A 17125-nucleotide genomic window follows, 5' to 3' on the forward strand; every position below is an offset into this window, starting at 1 on the left:
TGCCCAAATTTAGGCTGAATGAGGCCAGGCCAAGGACTGGGGACTTTGTTTTTAAACCCTGCAGAACACGCACAAGACAGGAGAGAGTCAGAATCTATTTCAGGAAGGTGTCTGTGGCCGTCAGGCTAAAATTAGACCATCTGTTCCTAAAAAGACCATGCAGCATGACAAGGATTTGGCAAGAGGCTCTTCAGTTGGGAATGTGACATAGGAAGTGCCTACATGGCTGTTGGCAGTGATGTCACCTGCTGGTGCTGCACCAAGGGGGGCTCGGGAAGCTCCGGTGGAGAGCACTGGATCTTGTTCAAGCCACTCTGTATCTGCAAGGGGCTGAGTGTGGGGCAGAAGTGTCGACAGGCTCCACTGCTTCCCACTCCCCGATAAGGGAATCTGTGGCTGTGACAGAATTCTCACACTATTCCTGATGGGCCCTTCAGCGAAATATCGGTCCCTTCTTTCTTCCTGTCATGCCCCCACCTCTGGCTGCTCCAGGAATTCCTGTTTCTGAGCTTGCTGCCTCCACACGTGGCTCGCCAACACTCGAGCTGGCAGGACCATTGGGAACAAGGCCTAGAATTTCAGCATGGAGGACAGGACGTTTTGTTGTCTCAATGAAGGTACTTGCTCTGAAGCTAAGCTAAGGAGCAGCTCTCAAACCTGTACAAGTAGGGATCCATTCTGAGGTTTAAAGTACAGTACTATGATGATTAGAGATGCGCAAAAAGTAGCTCTGGAAAGCCAAGTGGTGTTACAGTTCAGAGATACAGAAGTTTTAAATGCAGCCTCTCTCCTCCAGCAGAAGCTTTCTGGGCATTAGTGGAGTATCTGCATGCTGGACAATTAGTGAGTATCTGCAAAAACTCTCATTAGCTCTTGGCTCCATGATTGCAAGGCTGCACAGACAACAACCCAGTTTCGAAACACCCATGTAAGTCAGGGGAAAATCATACACACCATGCAGGGGGCAATGCAGGGAAAAAACGAGTTGCTTGGATTACAGACAAGATCATGGAAGTGATGGATATTTCCAGTTCTCAAAGCAGTACTTCACATACAGCATCATAGAATCATTAAGGTTGGAAAGACCACTAAGATCAACTAGTTCAACCATCAGCACCAACCTCCATCAGCACCACATCACTAAACCACGTCACTCAGTGTGACATCTCCCTTCTTGTTGAAAACTTCCAGGGATGGTGACCCCACCACTTTGCTGGGCAGCCAGTTCCAGGACTTCAGCACTCCTCCTAGAAGAAATATTTCTCAATATCCAACCTGAAGCTCCCCTGGCGTCGTCTTTTATTCTGAATAATTACGGAATTAATTAGGTCCTGGGAGATCAAACTGTCCTGACACTAAGAAACAAGGAGAAAGAACAACACAGGAACGTGCTCTAGCAGTTTGTCAGAGCAGATTGTTTACAACACCAGCTGCAAGATGTGAGATCTGCCTGCAGATTGGGTCTGTTAAGACTTCAGTGAAGGCCTCCTATGCTGTGGGCAATATGAGACTGATAGGTGTGTCTTTGCTATGAACTCATTGTTAAGCTCTACAGCTGTTAGGAGCCTGGACCAAAACAAGCCTTGCAACCAGCAGAGCAACACCTCAGAAATAGTTTACCTTATAAACTCTTTTAAGTGGCTGATACTCTTCTCATTTACATTAGTTCCAAACTGTTGAAACCTCTCAGTTTATGAACCAGTGCTTATAATGATTATTTTATGCAAGAAACATTAATCTTTCTAGAAAATGCAGCTCACTTTCCATTACTGCCTTCCTTTCCCCTCAGCTCCCAAAACAGCCATACCCCATATTACATATATGTATTCTCACTGGTGTTTCTGATGTGTCTGGAGGGAAATGCTGTTCTAGTTATGGGAATATTGGGAGATTAGGACTCAGAATTCATTTTAAGCCTCATTTTTTAGGAGACATTCTGGAGCTATTTATTTGTTGAGGTCTATATCCCTTTTATTCCTTATTGACTAAGAGCAGCTATGACTTATTAGCATATCAGCTTTTGAATTTGCACCCTAGTTCACCTCTACCTCTCATAAGCATCTCTCTGCACTAAAATATCATGTGCTAAAGTGTCAAAGAACTCCTGGTCCCATTACACTTGTCAGGAGCATCTGACCTCTCTAGGCTAAAGAATGTGGTTGTATCATACCCCTTCTCTCCTCCATTCATTCTTCCCATGGCCAAAATTTCAGGCCTTCTTGGTCATTTCCTGACCTGCTCTGTCCAGAGATATGATGTCATTGCTTACAATGGTCTTCACACATCAACACTAAGCAGAAAATGTGCTGTTATCCTCAGGGAGGTGGCATGGTAAAACAAACCCTCTTGGTCAACAAAGCAGAGGTTATGTGAAGAATCTCCAGTGGGCAAAGGAAGCTAAAAGCGTTCTTTGCCTCTGAAGTTTTCTGGATCTGTGGCACTTTATCAGCTGCGCAAGGAGGAGCCGTAACAATTTGCTGATTTTAATTAGACACAACTGAGGGTTTATAGCATAGATACCTCTTCATAAGTCCCCATGATATGGATGTAATTAAACATTTATGTCGTATGTATTAACATGTACCAGTCTAATGATTTCTCAATCTGGTTGACAGTTCTACAGTAACCTGAATTCTCCAATCACACTGTGAACAGAGGGCCTGAGATCCAACCTCCTCAGTTTGGCAATAAAATCCCATCCATTTCCATGTGAGAGCCTGAGAAGTGTGAGTGTTCCACTACAAGGAGCACCCTGCTGTGAGCTCAAGCTGACTCCACACATGTGGAGGAAACTCTTGAACTCCACATTGTCCTGAAACAAGGTTTAAGCTGTACTTGCTGTGATTAAACTATCCTGGTTAGAGGAATGATGCTTTTACTCACTGGTGCAGCCCCAAGAATTCTGAGCTTTCTATCAGCATTCAGTTGCATTACACAAGTGCCATTTGTCCCTATGAATTAATTACATGAAATCCTTAATTCCAGAATAACTCTGTCTGACCCACAGAATAAACTTTTACAGGGAGAGAGGGACTGTAAATAGCTTAGGGTGAGATCATTCCCATCCTCATTGCCCACGGGCAGATTGATTGTTGAGATTAAACACACTGCTGCCTTCCCCCATCTCTGTGATTCCACGCACATGAAGAAGCAGCCCTGCTTTTATACATCCCCAGATCACACTACAGCAGCTTCAAGCCCTGGCACATAACCGGGCCACACATCCCTTTTATGTCAAGACAGCGATGTCTAGGAGGTGCATCCCAAAGGAACATGGATGGGTGCAATGAAAGTTCAAGGGAGAAGAAGAAAGGTGAGGAGGTAACGACTCTGTTCCAACACATTATTCCCTCTAGCCACCTCAATGTCACAGCAAAGACACAGGGAGCACTGCAGCCCCTGGGGACTCTGTGGATGAAGTCACAGGGCCTGACAGCCTTGTGCTGAGGCTTTGTAACAAGTGCCTGGTGGGAAATGCAGGACCACGGGTGCCTGATGTGACAGGGGAGGTGTGAACGCGGCGCCGACAGTGGAGTTTATCTCAAGCACGAACACAGGCTCCAGCCCTGTATCCTGAGCACCTTATCACAGCTTTAGAAGTGTTAGTTTTTGAAACGGTCCTCGCCCATCTCGCTGTGCTGACAAGCGATGGCTAAAATATCCTGCCCCTCCACCACATAAGGATGGAGCTATTTCCAGAAGCTTGGCGAACACTGAGTATTTTCTGGGAAAACAAAGAAGGGTTGTCAAATCAAGAATAGTGGGTGATAAGAATCACCATAGCTACAGTGAGTTACTAATAAAGAGTAGCTTAGCTAAGAGCTGGATGAGGCTCTGTTCCTCTTGCCGATGCTCAGCCACCCAAGGCAGCATGGAGCTCTCTTTCTGCTCACAAGTACTCCAATTTGTAACCACTGCAGACCTCTAGGGTGGTCCTCCTGGCACAACTAATTGCTGCCACACTGTGACATGAAGCACTTGCTTTCTAATCCTAGGGAGCGAGCATTGGCACCTGCACTTACCTGGTTGTGCCTGATCTGATGAGGAACATCGGTACAGAGGACTGTAAATGTAAGCAGAAGAAAGAATAATACACATATGAATTCACAGTAATCTGAGCAGCTTTCCTGTGCAACTCTCTGCCTTCAAAGAGCAGGGTCACAACTACCAATCTCTCCCTCTATGCCTCCAGTCAAGGCAAGTCCACAAGTCTGAGTTGCATCAAAACTAATGGGCAACTGAGATCCTGGTCTGGAGATGCAAAATTAAGGAGGGAAGATTTAGGTTGGATATCAGGGGGAAGTTCTTTACTACGAGAGAGGTGAGGTGCTGGAACAGGCTGCTCAGAGGGGTTGTGGATACCCCATCTCTAGAGGCGTTTAAGGCCAGGTTGGATGGGGCCCTGGGCAGCCTGGTCTAGTATTAATTGTGGAGGTTGGTGCTCCTGCATGCAGTGGGAGGGTTGGAGCTTGATGATCCTTGAGGTCCCTTCCAACCCAAGCCATTCTATGATTCTATGATGCAAACTGAGATCATGCCCTGTGCCACTCTCTCAGAGGCAGAACAAAACCTGCAGTAAAGGACCAGCTTGATGCTACCAGCTCCATTTTAATTAGCCAAATTATTCTTGGGTTCACCACAGTCATTAAGGGGAGGGAGAAGGGAAGTAAACAACCACAGTAATTATTAGAATGGTTGTCATTTCATTTCTAGAAATGGCTGCTTCTGCTGTAGCTCAATGCTGACAAATGGCACGCAGCAATAAATAGCACAATGGGAGAGTGTGAACTCCTGCCCCTTTATTTGGCTTCTTGGCTGGCAAACCTTCCAGATCAATGAGCACTGTTGACAACACTCAGAGATATTCCAGGATGCACTGTGTTGCAAGGAAAGATCTGGCATATGCTATCAGGCAAAAAACAGGCCAAAATGCTTCAGAAATGTCCTTCCAAAACCCGTCTCTTCATACAGAAACTTACATTCTGCAAAATTTGTTATGAACCCAGATCAATACTTCTAATGAGGGGTCTAAAATTCACCACCTACCATAAAACCTGAGGTCCCTTGTGCATCATGTACAGCCATTCATACATCACACATGTGCCACGTGCCTCCCCAGGACAGAACCACTCACACATGGCCTAAAGCCACTGCTGGTACTGTCTGTACTATGACCATGAATAAGACCGAAGTTGTAATTTTATCAAAACCTCCCACAGTATCTGATCTTTTTTTGTCTCTTTTTGTTTTTAAACCAGAATGCTTTCCTGGACTTTGAGGCATATTTTCTATTCACCAGAAGAGGTCACCAAACACCTCGTTAACGAGCTGTGGATTAATGCAGCTCCCTTTCTCCTTCCAGCTGCTGTTAAGTGTGTATTCTGTCGCACAGAGAATTTCACCAACAGAGATCTGATTTATTTCCCATAGAAAGTGCTATCTTTCCATAGCAATGCAATAATATGCCCACTAATTAGACCTGAGTTTAAGCACCAAAGGTCTGTAACATAAGAAAGACGTGGAAATCACTCTGATTCTGATCAGTTCAGTGCAAGACTATCCTGCACAAACTTCCAAGGACCATCTTAAAGGTCAGCAAGGAGCAAGATTGGCTACCACAGGGCTAGGAAGAGTGGTTTGAAACACAATATGCACAGCTAATCCATGCCTTCAGTTGCTGTATGAATACTTTGTGTAGACATCCCTACCTTTCTGCACTAAGATGCTGTTCATCTTCCAGGAAATGAAGCTTAGACAAAAATTTAGTTTCAGGAGGCTTTATCATCACGTCACACAACATGAGCACTGAAGCTCTGAATGTCCTCATACAACCCCTTGGAGAGATGAATCACTGAAAAGGGGCCAGGAACACCCAGCAGTGAATCACTCACTCCGTGTTGTACCTCTCTCTCTATTGTTATCCAAGTGCCCGTACTGGCAGATAATGAGAGAAATCAGGCTCTGATCTTGGCAGCAATAGGCCAGATACAGAAGTCCTTTGTGGCTTCTCTGTTTCCAAGAGCAGATTTTCTGCAGCAGAGGTGGGAATTGGCCCCATCTCCTCTCACAGCAAGCAGCAGTGAGGCAGAGCACACAGACAGCCATTTGACTAGCACTGAGTACCATCATCAGTTATTTCATCTCCTCCCTCCCTGCTGGTTCCCTGGTAGGCTCCATTAGCGTCACTAGAAAGTGATAAATGTGTCTGACAAACCAAATACTAAAAATTTGCTCTCAGAGTCCAACACTCCAAAACCACCTATGACCTGCTACTAAATGTCAGCCTGCTGCCCTCCTTATCCTCAGGTGACCCAGACCCCTTCTTAACCTTGCAGAGGAAAACATCCCCTCTCCGTTCCATTATTGATCCATCAGTGAGCATTAATGAGAGCAGGGCAGCTCAAGCAAAGGCAAAATGCATTGTTGGAATCCCAGAGAAGAGTGGTGATAGCACTGAATCCCTCTTGCTGGCCTTCTCAGTCCCACAGAAGGTGTGTTGGACAGGAAGGTAGTGTGTCAACACAGAGACCTTCCTCCACAGCAGTATCTAGCTATCAGTTTGCATTCTCCATAATGAATCAATATTCTCCCTCTTCTACTATGGCTACAAAATGGGTTGTTCACTCTTGAAAGAGGTTGCTCTACCTGAGGCAGCACTCTGTATAGGTAAGTATTTCTGAGGAGAGCCATCAAGGCTGTGATATCAGCATTGACCAGATCAGCACAAGAGCAGGGCAAAATGAAGTAATAGGATGGGCTGAGCCCAGAGTTCAATTAGTCCAGACTTTACCAAGATGCCCCACGTATGCAGTAGGCCACTGTGTGAATACCTGACTGCACACAAAGTTCTTTCTGAGACACCCAAGGGTGAGGTTTGTTTTGTTCCCCACAGCCATCCTAGAGAGTAAGGGCACAAATTCTACTTCAGATTATGCTAATGCAGATCCTATGAGCAGAATCATAGAATGCCTTGGGGTGAAAGAGACTTCAGAGATCATCCAGTTCCAACCCCCTCCTGCAAACAGGGTTGCCAACCAGCAAATGAGGCACCAGATCAGGCTGTTCAGGGCCCATCCAAGCTGGCCTTGAGCACATCCAGGGATGGGGCATTCACAACTGCCCTGGGCAGCAGTGCCAGGGCCTCACCACCTTCTCAGTAAAAAAATTCCCCCTGAAATCTAATCTAAATCTCCTTTCTTTTAGTTTAAAACTATTCCCTCTTGTGCTATCACTATCAGGCCATGTAAAAAGTTGATTTCCTTCCTGTTTATAAGATCCCTGGAAAGCTGCTGTCAGGTCTCCCCATTCATAGATACACCTGGTAAGTGAGCTCAGTAGTTTCTGTGTTTTCCATTCCCTTTTCTGAAGAGAACTGATGATGCACATCCCCCTGCACCCCTTCCCACAACAGGGCCTTGCTGTCAACACGTACCCTGAGGTGAAGGCAATAAAGTGCCAGATGAGCAAGCAGAGCACCTGCGGCTGGGTAATAACCAGCAAGCCTGAGCTGGTGATGATGCTGTGTGCTGAACCCTGCTGCAGCTCAGCCACCAGATGAATCAGAAGAGGGCAAGGGAGGGAGACAGCCAGGCAAATGCTCAGATAGCACAGTGAAATGTTAATGTCCTATAATGAGGAGCCCTGGTGCCAGCTTCCATCACGAATTTGACAATCCCACTTTAACGAAAGCACTACAAACATCTCTGCCCTTTCAGCCAGCTGCAGTGAGCCAGGAAACGCTGGCCTGAGCAACTGGGAAGGAGGGGGAGGCTGAAAGGGGTCTCTGGGTTAGGAAAGAGAAGGATAATGAGTTACTGTGGCAGTGATCTAATGGTACCTATCTAAGCATTCCACATGCCATCAACTTTACAGCATGCATTTCTCAGAACACCCTGCAGAGACAGAGCAGGAACATTCCCAGAAGTTCAATATGCCCTAACCCTTTTCTTTTAATAAGAAATTGCAGGTACAAGAGAAATATCTCAGTAAACTAGGAAAAAAGATCCTGTTGGAGATGAGAAACACACATCAACCTGCTTACTTCATTCCTTCCATCCTACCTGGAGGGTTTGCTGTACAAATGAACACTCAATCACTTCAAAAATGTCCAGAAAGCCATTTCCTGTCACCCAAATATTTTCTGCTGTTTTCAGAAGTTCCTCCCTTCTTGAAGACTGAATTTGAACGTTAAAGGTTTGTTTTTAACAACACCATCCCAAGTGTAATTTTAAAATTGCTGTAAACATTCAGGCATTGACTTCTGATGCTAACCAGAGCCCTGAAGAGATCCAGAATGTGAAGAGATGGCTGTTTCTAGCCATCCCTGTCCACTGCAATAAATAGGATGCAGCTACAGCCTATGTGGAACAAAGCTGTCCTCCTTCTTGTCATTTTCGCTCTCGTGTCATTTTTGGAGATGGAACATCCTTGTGCTCTGTTCATGGAGCAGCAGTAGGATGAAAGCCAATGACTTGAGTTACAAACAAGACAATTCCAAGGAGGAATTTGGAAATCATTGTATCACATAGCCAGTCAAATACTGAAACAGTGCCCAGAGAAGTTGGAGATGCTCTTTAACATTTTCAGAACTCAACAAGATGAGCAAGATGATCCAAGTTGGCTTTGCTTTCAGCACAAGGTTGGACAGAAGACCTCTGGAAGTCTTTTTCAACCTTAATTATTCTATGATTTTTCTCATCACAGTCATGGTTAATTACTGTGATAGTGGGGCTGGCAAGTGCTAATATTCAATAGTTACCAGAAAGACCATTCAGAAGTCCCATAAAAAAAATTTTCAAGTCTTGAGCTCAAACAGGAGAAAATAAAAGTTCAAAGATCAAAGCCAAGAAGATTATTTATCCCCATAGATAGTGATAGGACAAGGGGGAATGGTTTTAACTATGGTAGGAGGTTTAGGTTAGATATTAGGAGGAATTTTTTCACCCAGAGGGTGGTGAGGCACTGGAACAGGTTGCCCAAGGAGGCTGTGGATGCCCCATCCCTGCAGGCATTCAAGGCCAGGCTGGATGTGGCTCTGGGCAGCCTGGGCTGCTGGTTGGTGACCTGCACATAGCATGGAATTGGATGATCACTGGGGTCCTTTTCAACCCAGGCCATCCTATGATTCTATGATTCACACAGACTGGTAACAACATCTCAAATGAATAAAATAACCTTATGCTTCTCCCCTGACCTTCTCTTGCTGTCTTGGTACACTGCAAAGCATACACCTCCATCCTCTGAAATTAGAAGTGCTTTTTTACTTTCTCCAGAAGGTGGAATGCTCACGTATAGCTGATGAAGTTGTTCCATGATTTCATCCTCTAATAAGATTTGGATCAAATGCGGTTTTAATCAACAACAGAAAAATCCCAACAACATCATAGCATCAGGCCTCCTTTTCCGTGATCCTTATAAGCTGCTTCCTTAGAGAATCTCTTTCCATGCAACTATTATTTCTTAAACTGATCTGTAGATGAAGAAAAGGCTGAAAACATTTAACCTTTGGCCTTTTCCAGGCTTTCAGTACCAAGAAGAATCTTAACCTCGAAGATATGATGAAAGGTGCCAAATAGGCCTTCATTTCCTTTCCCTCCCTACAGATCCAGACGAATGGCCTTTAACTTTCTGCACCACACGTGTGCAAAAAAAAAATCAGCCAAAAATCAAGATGTATTATTGCATACTCAGAAACATCTCCTTTTTATCAGTAGGGCCAAATTCCAAGCCCCAGCAAAATACACAACTGATTTCATGGCTGCTCTTTCCCACTGCCCCCAGCATTGAAAAATTTCTTCGTGAGGAATTTAGTACAAAGCTCATCGGAAGCAGTGAGGACCTTGGGGGATCAATTATCTACATACAATTTCATCAGGGGTCACACACGTCCCCCAGGTCCTTTCATGCTAGAGGGAAGCCTGGCCAACAGCAATGATTTAATTACCTCAAGGCCTTCGCTTCGGACTGATTTACTTTCTTCTGTTCACAGAACCCATTTTGTTCAAACCTGGTGCACTGACTCACTCAGTGAATAAGTAAAAACGTAACACACTGAACACATTTGGATACTGCAGCTCTTTAATGTCTCTGTAACTGCACACGTGGTAAGAAAAATACGGGGGCTGTGCTTCCTGCCAGACTAATTTCAGATTTAATAACAATTATGTAGAGAAAGAACACAGAAGTGAAATTTTTAATTTGGATCCAAGGCAGAAAATTACCTTCTTCATCAACTTAAACTACAGCAAAGTATTCTGTGCATCAAAATTTACATTCTCATGCAACTTACTTGACATATTTTTAGGAGTTGGATGTACCCACTTCTCCAAATAACACTCTTATGCCTTATTAATGCCATATTAACACATTAGGTGATAATATTTGGTTCTCAAACTACATATTCTGAGCCCCCCTCCTCCCCCTTTCCCTGTTTTTGTATTTCACAGAGCCAGGTGAATTCCTTTTTCATTAGTACTTCTCTCACAATTATTTTTCCCCAGAGGCAAAGGAAAGGTTCAGTGATCAACTTAGGGAACACTGAGCTAAGCAAGCTGACATATATAAATGGCACCAAGAACACAAGCTGCAGAGACCTTCACATTCACAGCAACAGAATGATGCTGCATTGCCTAAATGTAAAATGCTCCTTTTATTCCCAGCCAGAAAGGAGAACTATTTCTTCCCTCCTCCTCTTGGGAGAATGAAAACAGATCAGAACCTCAAACCAATCCTTGCACTGGCTGGAACTCAAAAGGTAGACTTGGGAGGGGTTGGAGGAAGATATAAAGGCTGGTGGCTGGAGACACGGAGTGGCACAGAACTGGAGTGACTCAAGGGGAGGAAGAATCAGAGACATCAAAACACGAAGATGAAACTTCTTTTTTGCTCTGGATTCTTCCTGCTGCTTATTGTCAGCCAGAAGCAGGCAATGGCCAAACCAATTTCCAGCTTGCAGGTAAGTGCTGCTCAATAGAATGGAAAGAAATTGATGCTCTTTAGGATATAAGCACCTCAGATTACCAACGTTTCTCCCAACCCCAGCTAAAGAAGTAGGAGGTATTCGAAGAGAACACGACAGCAGAAATCCTGAAGTTAGGCAGGCAGAGTTATTTAATGGAGGGAAACTGAAGCAGTCAATTACTGGATTTAAATTTCTGAACAGCTGAGGAAAACTGAAATGGAAACGTTTTTCCCATGGGGTCAGTTTGGAGATTTCAAATTTAGGGTCATTCTATGATTGAGTGAAGCAATAAACTTCTGGAGAAGGAGGAATTTGCCTAGAAGAGCTCCTTCCTATAGGATTAGAGCAGTCACCTGCATGGTCCTCCCTCAAGCCTCTAGTTAAAGCTGCACTGAATTAATAGGTTGTGCCTGCATAACTGTGAAGAGGATTTTCTCCTCTGTGCAGTGCAATAATACAGTCCCTGCTCCTGAGCTCCAGTGGCAGAACTGGTAAATGAACCTAGAATTAACTTAAAAAAAAATACCCAGAACCCCTTCATTTGTCTCCTCTCCTCCTCCAACCTTTCCTTTTCTACTTTTTTCCCCTGCTCAGAGTCTGTCCATGCTGTTAGATAAGGAGCTGGAGCATCCCCTGGTCTCAGAAGAGAGGGATCGTGAGCAAGATGGCTCAATCCCAATAGGTGCCTTTGAGAAGGAAGATGCTGAGATCCAGTGGACCCGAAACACCAGAGATCAGCGTGCAAGCAATTCCACTGCTGACAGGGCTGCCCAGAGGCTCCTCAGTGACCTCTTAGGCTTACCTCAGAGACACCAAAACAGAAGCAAAAAGGGTCTGTCCAGGAGCTGTTTTGGGGTCAAGTTGGACAGAATTGGGTCGATGAGCGGACTGGGGTGCTAACTGCTTACTGTGGTAAGAGAAAGTCTTGGACACATGGTTTTGTGTATAACTTGTGTACATATGTAGAAGAGCTCATTTAATTAACCTTTAAGAAAGGGTGCCTAGAGTAACTTTCATCCTCCTATTGAAAACACAGTTAATTAACTTCACTGGCAGAATATATAATCAGCAGTATGCTTAAAACCCATAGAAACCACAGCTCTGCTTTACCTGCTTTTCACTCCTTTCTCCAAGTCAGATGTATGTGCTTCATGTTGTCACGACGCCAGATCAGAGAGGCTTTCACCAATTCCTTAGGGATTCTTCTGTCAGTCCAAACTTTGGGGATGCAGCTGGCCCTAGAACAGAAAGCAATCAGTCAATTTCCATGTGTGAAATCCTGTCCACATCTCTTTTTTTAAACTTATTCTTCTGCTTTCTTGACAGGACTGACTCGGAGGGTTCAAAGGACCTGTTGGCTATCAGTGAAATATTAAGCCCTTACTTGCATTGGTTCCACCAATCCATCTACAGATGATGTACTGAACAAATTGCATTCCAACTCTTCCCTAAATTACTTAGGGGAGACAGAATAGGACACACCATAATTGTATACTTATTTGTATCAGAGTAATCATTTATGAGCATCTACCAGAAATGTAAGTACAAAAACCATTTGTACTGTTTATGTAATAAATGTATAAATGAACAGTTTCCATTGTGTCATGGATAATAAACCTTTTTTTCCATAATTGAGTGAATTTGTTTCGATTCTGCAATTCTCTTTTGTGTACCATTCCTGAAGGGGATGCAGTGCTGCTGTTTGCAATTAGACACAACCCACTAGAATTCAAAAGCATGTTAGAATCTGCTCTCTGGTATAGGAAAATTGGAGTAACCTTCCTGAAGTTAAAAATCTCATACACAAGACACCAAGTCTTTGGCCACTATTATTTGAACGTAAAGGACAACTATGTTAGCTAAGTTTTGGTTCTGCTCCTTCTAAATACAATTCCTATGGAAAGAAAAGAAGCCAGGATTTGCAGGAGAGCTATTAAGAGCCAGACTAAGAAAACTTGTTTCTTCTCTCACACTGTTCTCAATATACAGCTTTCGCCCTCAAGCCACAGACTTGCTCTAGGAAGGACATGAATGCTACAAGCCCATAAGAGCATATCATACAAGCACTGAAGAGCTGTCTATCAGATACAAGAAAGCACAGAATGATTTGCTGATGGAGATAGTCTCCCCTTGCCCAAGCTACCAGGAGCTCCTCTCTGTATTTTCTTCTGATCTCTCACCCTTTTAGTATACCTTGCATATATAGAAATTAGTATTAATTCTACCTGTCTATGGCTATTTCAGCCTTAAGGATCTTTATCTCCTCAGACCACTAGTTAGGAGGTTATCAACAACATGATAGTGCCACAAACCCTGAGCAGGAACTGCAAAACACATCCTGAAGGCTGCCTTACTTATCAGTCTCTATGAGGTCTTATTTTTATGCTGTTTCCTACTTACTCTGCTTAAGTTAATTTGATAACAAATCAGCAAAAGCACCCTAAACAGTCACTTGCTGGCAAGGAATGGTCTCACCACTTCCACAGGCACCTCTGAGCCTCTCAAACAATGGAATAATCCACATAATTAATTATTTGTGCTGCCTTTCTTAAGCAAAGCAACAAGAAAGTGAAGTACTTCATCAATAATGAAAAGTTAGAGCAAGGAAGGAAGGATAAAAGAGTACCTCCATTTGTCAGCATCATTCACTTTGCACTAGACACGTAAGGCATTGTCTCAGTGCTATTGCTACAGCATGATTAGTGTAAACAGCATTTCAAGATGGAGTCCCATTCATGTACAAATCCTCCTAGAGTTCTACAGCCTGGTTGGACCACATATACAAAACTCTCCTTTCTGTAGCTTCCATCATACAAAGACCTCTATCCTGTACGTTTATTGCTCTAACTCAACATCCTTCAGAAAGAGAACTTCGCATCTTTTCTCCCAGTAGAGAGATCTACAACAAGAAGAAGCAGGCGCTCACTTGTAGAAACCCCACGAGAAGCATCCAGCTCTCTTAAATAGATTCCCTCTTGGGCATGCTAGCCCTAGTGTGGCTCAGGTGCAACCTAAATGGTAGCAAGGTGAATCCACACAGCCTGCTGACATTGTGGTGACAAGCAATGAAGAGCAATGTTGTGACAGCTGGTGCCAATGGGAAGGTGTAACATCCCTCCTAACGATGCTGGGTCTGACAGCCTCCTTGCAGTAACCCTAGGAGCAGGTGTGTTCTCATAGGCGTGAAAGCTCCCTGATGTTGGAATTTCAATGCTGAAAACACTAAAAACATTAAAAAAAGAAAGTATAAGTGCTACTGGAATCTGTTTCCTAAACATCCTCAGCCTGTTTACAAACTCAGCTGTACTACCTTGAAATTATTTGTGGATAAAATAACATAGGTCTGAAGAGGCTGAAGATTGAGCTGTCATCAACAGAATCCTACAGCAGATGAATAAGAAATTGATAAGAGCTTCAACTCCCCAGACACTGAGCTGGAAAGTGCCACCCTATCAGCTGGCATTTGGGGTGAACATTTTAAAAAGCCACTATTCATAAAGAAAGAACAATTTATTTCACATAAAAGGCCCCATAATTAGATCCCCAGGACTGAAGCCAGATGTGTCTGTACTTTAGGCAATTTGCTGAGTTCTATTAGCATTTAAACAATCAAAGCTAACCTTTGAAGTTAGCATGCCAGTCAGATAGGGGAAGCTCAGCTCTAGCTGTGTCATTTCCATCCCCGCTAAGAAGCAGTGCATGAATTTACCAGCCAGGGTTACAGGAGGAGCTGAGAAGAAAAGCTTGCAGTAAAATAACACCTACACACCATGAATATACACATTCCTTTCCCAAATGAGTTTTCTTTCAGGAAAGGAGGCACTGCTTGTTGTGATGCTTTAAACAACTTAGTGTAAAACTCCCCGAACTCAGAGGAAAGGCATTATAGGATCAGAGAATCACTGAGGTTGGAAAAGACCTATAAGATCATCCAGTCCAACCATCCACCTACCATTAATACTGCCACTAAACCACGGCCCCAAGTACCACATCTCCATGTTTTTTGAATGTTCTTTGGCTTTGCTGAGCTAAAGGGCAGATCCTGAGACAAAGCCCAAGCAGAAATCACTGCGTATCTACTGAAATCAAAGAGATTCATGGATGTCCAAGCAGACAGAGTGCAGAAAGCAGAGACTTGCTGTAATTGCTTGAATGTCACCCAGGCAGTGACTGAAAGAACCATCTGCTGCTCTGCCCACTGGATTCTGTAAGAATTTACCAGAGTCATCTTGATTTGATCCTTGGTATAGGAGGGTGCAGTAAATGCCAGAGGAATATCAGAGTGGCTCAGGTTGGGAGGGACCTTAAAGACCATCCCATTCCAACCCCCAAGAAGGCAAGATGCATCATCTCAGGAATTTGTAAAATCTCCTAAAACAAAACCTCATTCTATTCCCAACGAAAAAAAAATATGTATGCAGAGAAGAAAAGGCCATATGGAGCTGCTGCACACAGTGAAAAATTCCAGCTCCTTCTTCTCCCTCCCACCAATGAGAAATGATGCATCTCTCATCCCTTGGAGGGGAAACCGACTCTCTTCTCAGGGCAGCTGCTGTGCACCCGTGGATGTGAAGCAGAGCAAAGAGGCAGAAAGCACAAGGTCCTTCCCTGCATCACCTCCTCCCTAACAGTGATGGAGAGCGGAGGGGGGGAGGAAATCACCAGGAAAATGAGTGCTGCCAGGAGGGGAGGAGGTGACCCGGGGCAGTTCTCTCCCTCTGAAGGAGGTGTTGCACTCAGGGAACCCCCCTCTCCTAGAGGGTCACCTGTGGGGCCAGTTGTAACCAGTTCCCTTATCGAGGCTGGGGGACAGAACTCTGGCTCCTGTGGGGATCTGGAAGGAGGCAGCTGAGATCCCTCTGGGCAGAGAGAGCAGGGATATAAGGAGAGGCTTTTGTGGGTAAAGTGAAAACACAGGGAGAGCTGGGGATAGGATAGGAAGAGAAAGAGAGAGAGAAGGAGAGGATGCAGCTGCTGGATCTTTGCTGCAGGGCCTCACTACTGCTGCTGTTTATGCCGTGGGCTGGCGGTGAAAATGATGCGGAGCTGCAGTCCTTGCAGGTACTGGGGCTGGGACTTCTGGGGACATGAGGACAAGAGCAGAGCTGCCCATCTGCCACTGCAGCTGTCACTTCTCACCTCTGCTTTCCTCTCCAGGAGCTCCTGGAGGCTTTGGAGCAGCTCCAGGAGGAGGAAGGGGCACCAGGCCTGGAAGACGAGCTGGGTGCTGGGGCTGAAGCTGGTGGCTCTGAGTGGGATCTCCATGGGCTAGAAAGCAGCCCAGTGGGTGCCCTGCTGCCAGCCCCCAGCCCTCCCCAACCAGCGGAGGGACAGAGCCAGTGGAGGAGCCTCCTCTCCTCCTTCGGACGGAGGCATTTCTCTGGCTGCTTTGGGACGAGGATGGAGAGGATCGGCGCGCAGTCGGGGCTGGGATGCAATCACTACAAAGCCCGTAGGTCCCGGGTCAGATCCAGAACTCCCTGTGAAGTGGTGGGGACAGGGGCAGCTGGCTGCCAGCCTCAGAGTAGTTCCCCTCCCCCTCCAGCTATTTGTCCCTTATTTTTTTCAGGTTTCTGGAGGAGAAGGAGAAGCTGAAGCCGGGACTGGCTCTCAAGCACTGGTCTTGTCCCTCTGCTGGACAGCCAGCCTCTCCCTGGAGCTTCTGGAATTTGGGGTATTCCGCAATAAACCTTTCGTATGAAGCCTCTACTGCCTTTTGTAAGTGTTTTCTTTGGTCACAGGGTAGCACAGATATAGAAACCCCTCCCCATCCCCCAAAAGTCCTTCACTCCCTCTACCCTAAGGGCTTGGTCCTTGGCACTGGCCAGATCACTCTGCCAGGTCTGGAAGACCATGTAGCACCATTCCATGCCAGGAAGTCACTCCTTGCTGTGCTGGAGAGGCACCAGGGCCAATTCCAGGCCCTTGGCAGCGAGCTCAGATGCCTCCCATGAGCATTTCAGCGCCGCTGGCTGTGAATCCTTCCAGTAGGTGGGCAAAGCGCTCGGGGTTAATTCCAAGTAGTGTCCTACACATGCCCCGTCCCATGGGCAGAGCTGCATGGCTTTAAAAATACATTTGGCAGCAGCCGAAGGGCAGCCGGGCCTTCAGGACCGGGGACAGACGCCAGAAGCCCGCAGCGAGGAAAGCAGCCCCTGCAGGGAC

General features: G+C 45.3%; 3 protein-coding genes across 19 annotated transcripts in view; 2 read left to right on the top strand and 1 right to left on the bottom strand.

Moving 5' to 3' along the window:
• CLCN6 (Cl-/H+ antiporter 6) overlaps positions 1-17125 on the bottom strand; it is a 64612-nt gene that overhangs the window by 18601 nt on the left and 28886 nt on the right. For 16 of the 17 annotated variants that reach the window (XR_014887889.1, XR_014887884.1, XR_014887896.1 and 13 more), the window contains exon 23: positions 12071-12198. The gene's annotated coding sequence lies outside the window, so the exon portion shown is untranslated. Of the gene's footprint in view, positions 1-4022; positions 4064-12070; positions 12199-17125 lie in introns of all 17 variants that reach the window. The other variant, XR_014887887.1, reaches the window with a different exon arrangement.
• LOC116217407 (C-type natriuretic peptide 1) lies at positions 10868-12051 on the top strand. The gene is made up of 2 exons (XM_031556615.2): positions 10868-10954; positions 11555-12051. Exons 1-2 carry the CDS (start codon positions 10868-10870, stop codon positions 11858-11860), a joined length of 393 nt encoding a protein of 130 aa, XP_031412475.2. The 3' UTR covers positions 11861-12051.
• Positions 15713-16555, top strand: NPPA (natriuretic peptide A). Its single transcript, XM_085242573.1, has 3 exons — positions 15713-16021; positions 16118-16412; positions 16530-16555. The coding sequence occupies exons 1-3, from the start codon at positions 15926-15928 to the stop codon at positions 16553-16555; spliced, it is 417 nt and encodes a 138-aa protein (XP_085098699.1). The 5' UTR covers positions 15713-15925.

The sequence above is a fragment of the Meleagris gallopavo genome, chromosome 23 (genome assembly GCF_905368555.1).
Source record: "Meleagris gallopavo chromosome 23, MGAL_WU_HG_1.1, whole genome shotgun sequence".
NCBI lineage: Eukaryota > Metazoa > Chordata > Aves > Galliformes > Phasianidae > Meleagris > Meleagris gallopavo.

Bases quoted from the DNA above. Each gene is read 5' to 3' on its own strand.
- LOC116217407 (XM_031556615.2), top strand. From the start codon at position 10,868: ATGAAACTTCTTTTTTGCTCTGGATTCTTCCTGCTGCTTATTGTCAGC. The intron at 10,955-11,554 runs GTAAGTGCTGCT...TCCCCTGCTCAG, and splicing joins AACCAATTTCCAGCTTGCAG to AGTCTGTCCATGCTGTTAGA.
- NPPA (XM_085242573.1), top strand. From the start codon at position 15,926: ATGCAGCTGCTGGATCTTTGCTGCAGGGCCTCACTACTGCTGCTGTTT. The intron at 16,022-16,117 runs GTACTGGGGCTG...TTTCCTCTCCAG, and splicing joins CGGAGCTGCAGTCCTTGCAG to GAGCTCCTGGAGGCTTTGGA. The intron at 16,413-16,529 runs GTAGGTCCCGGG...TATTTTTTTCAG, and splicing joins ATGCAATCACTACAAAGCCC to GTTTCTGGAGGAGAAGGAGA.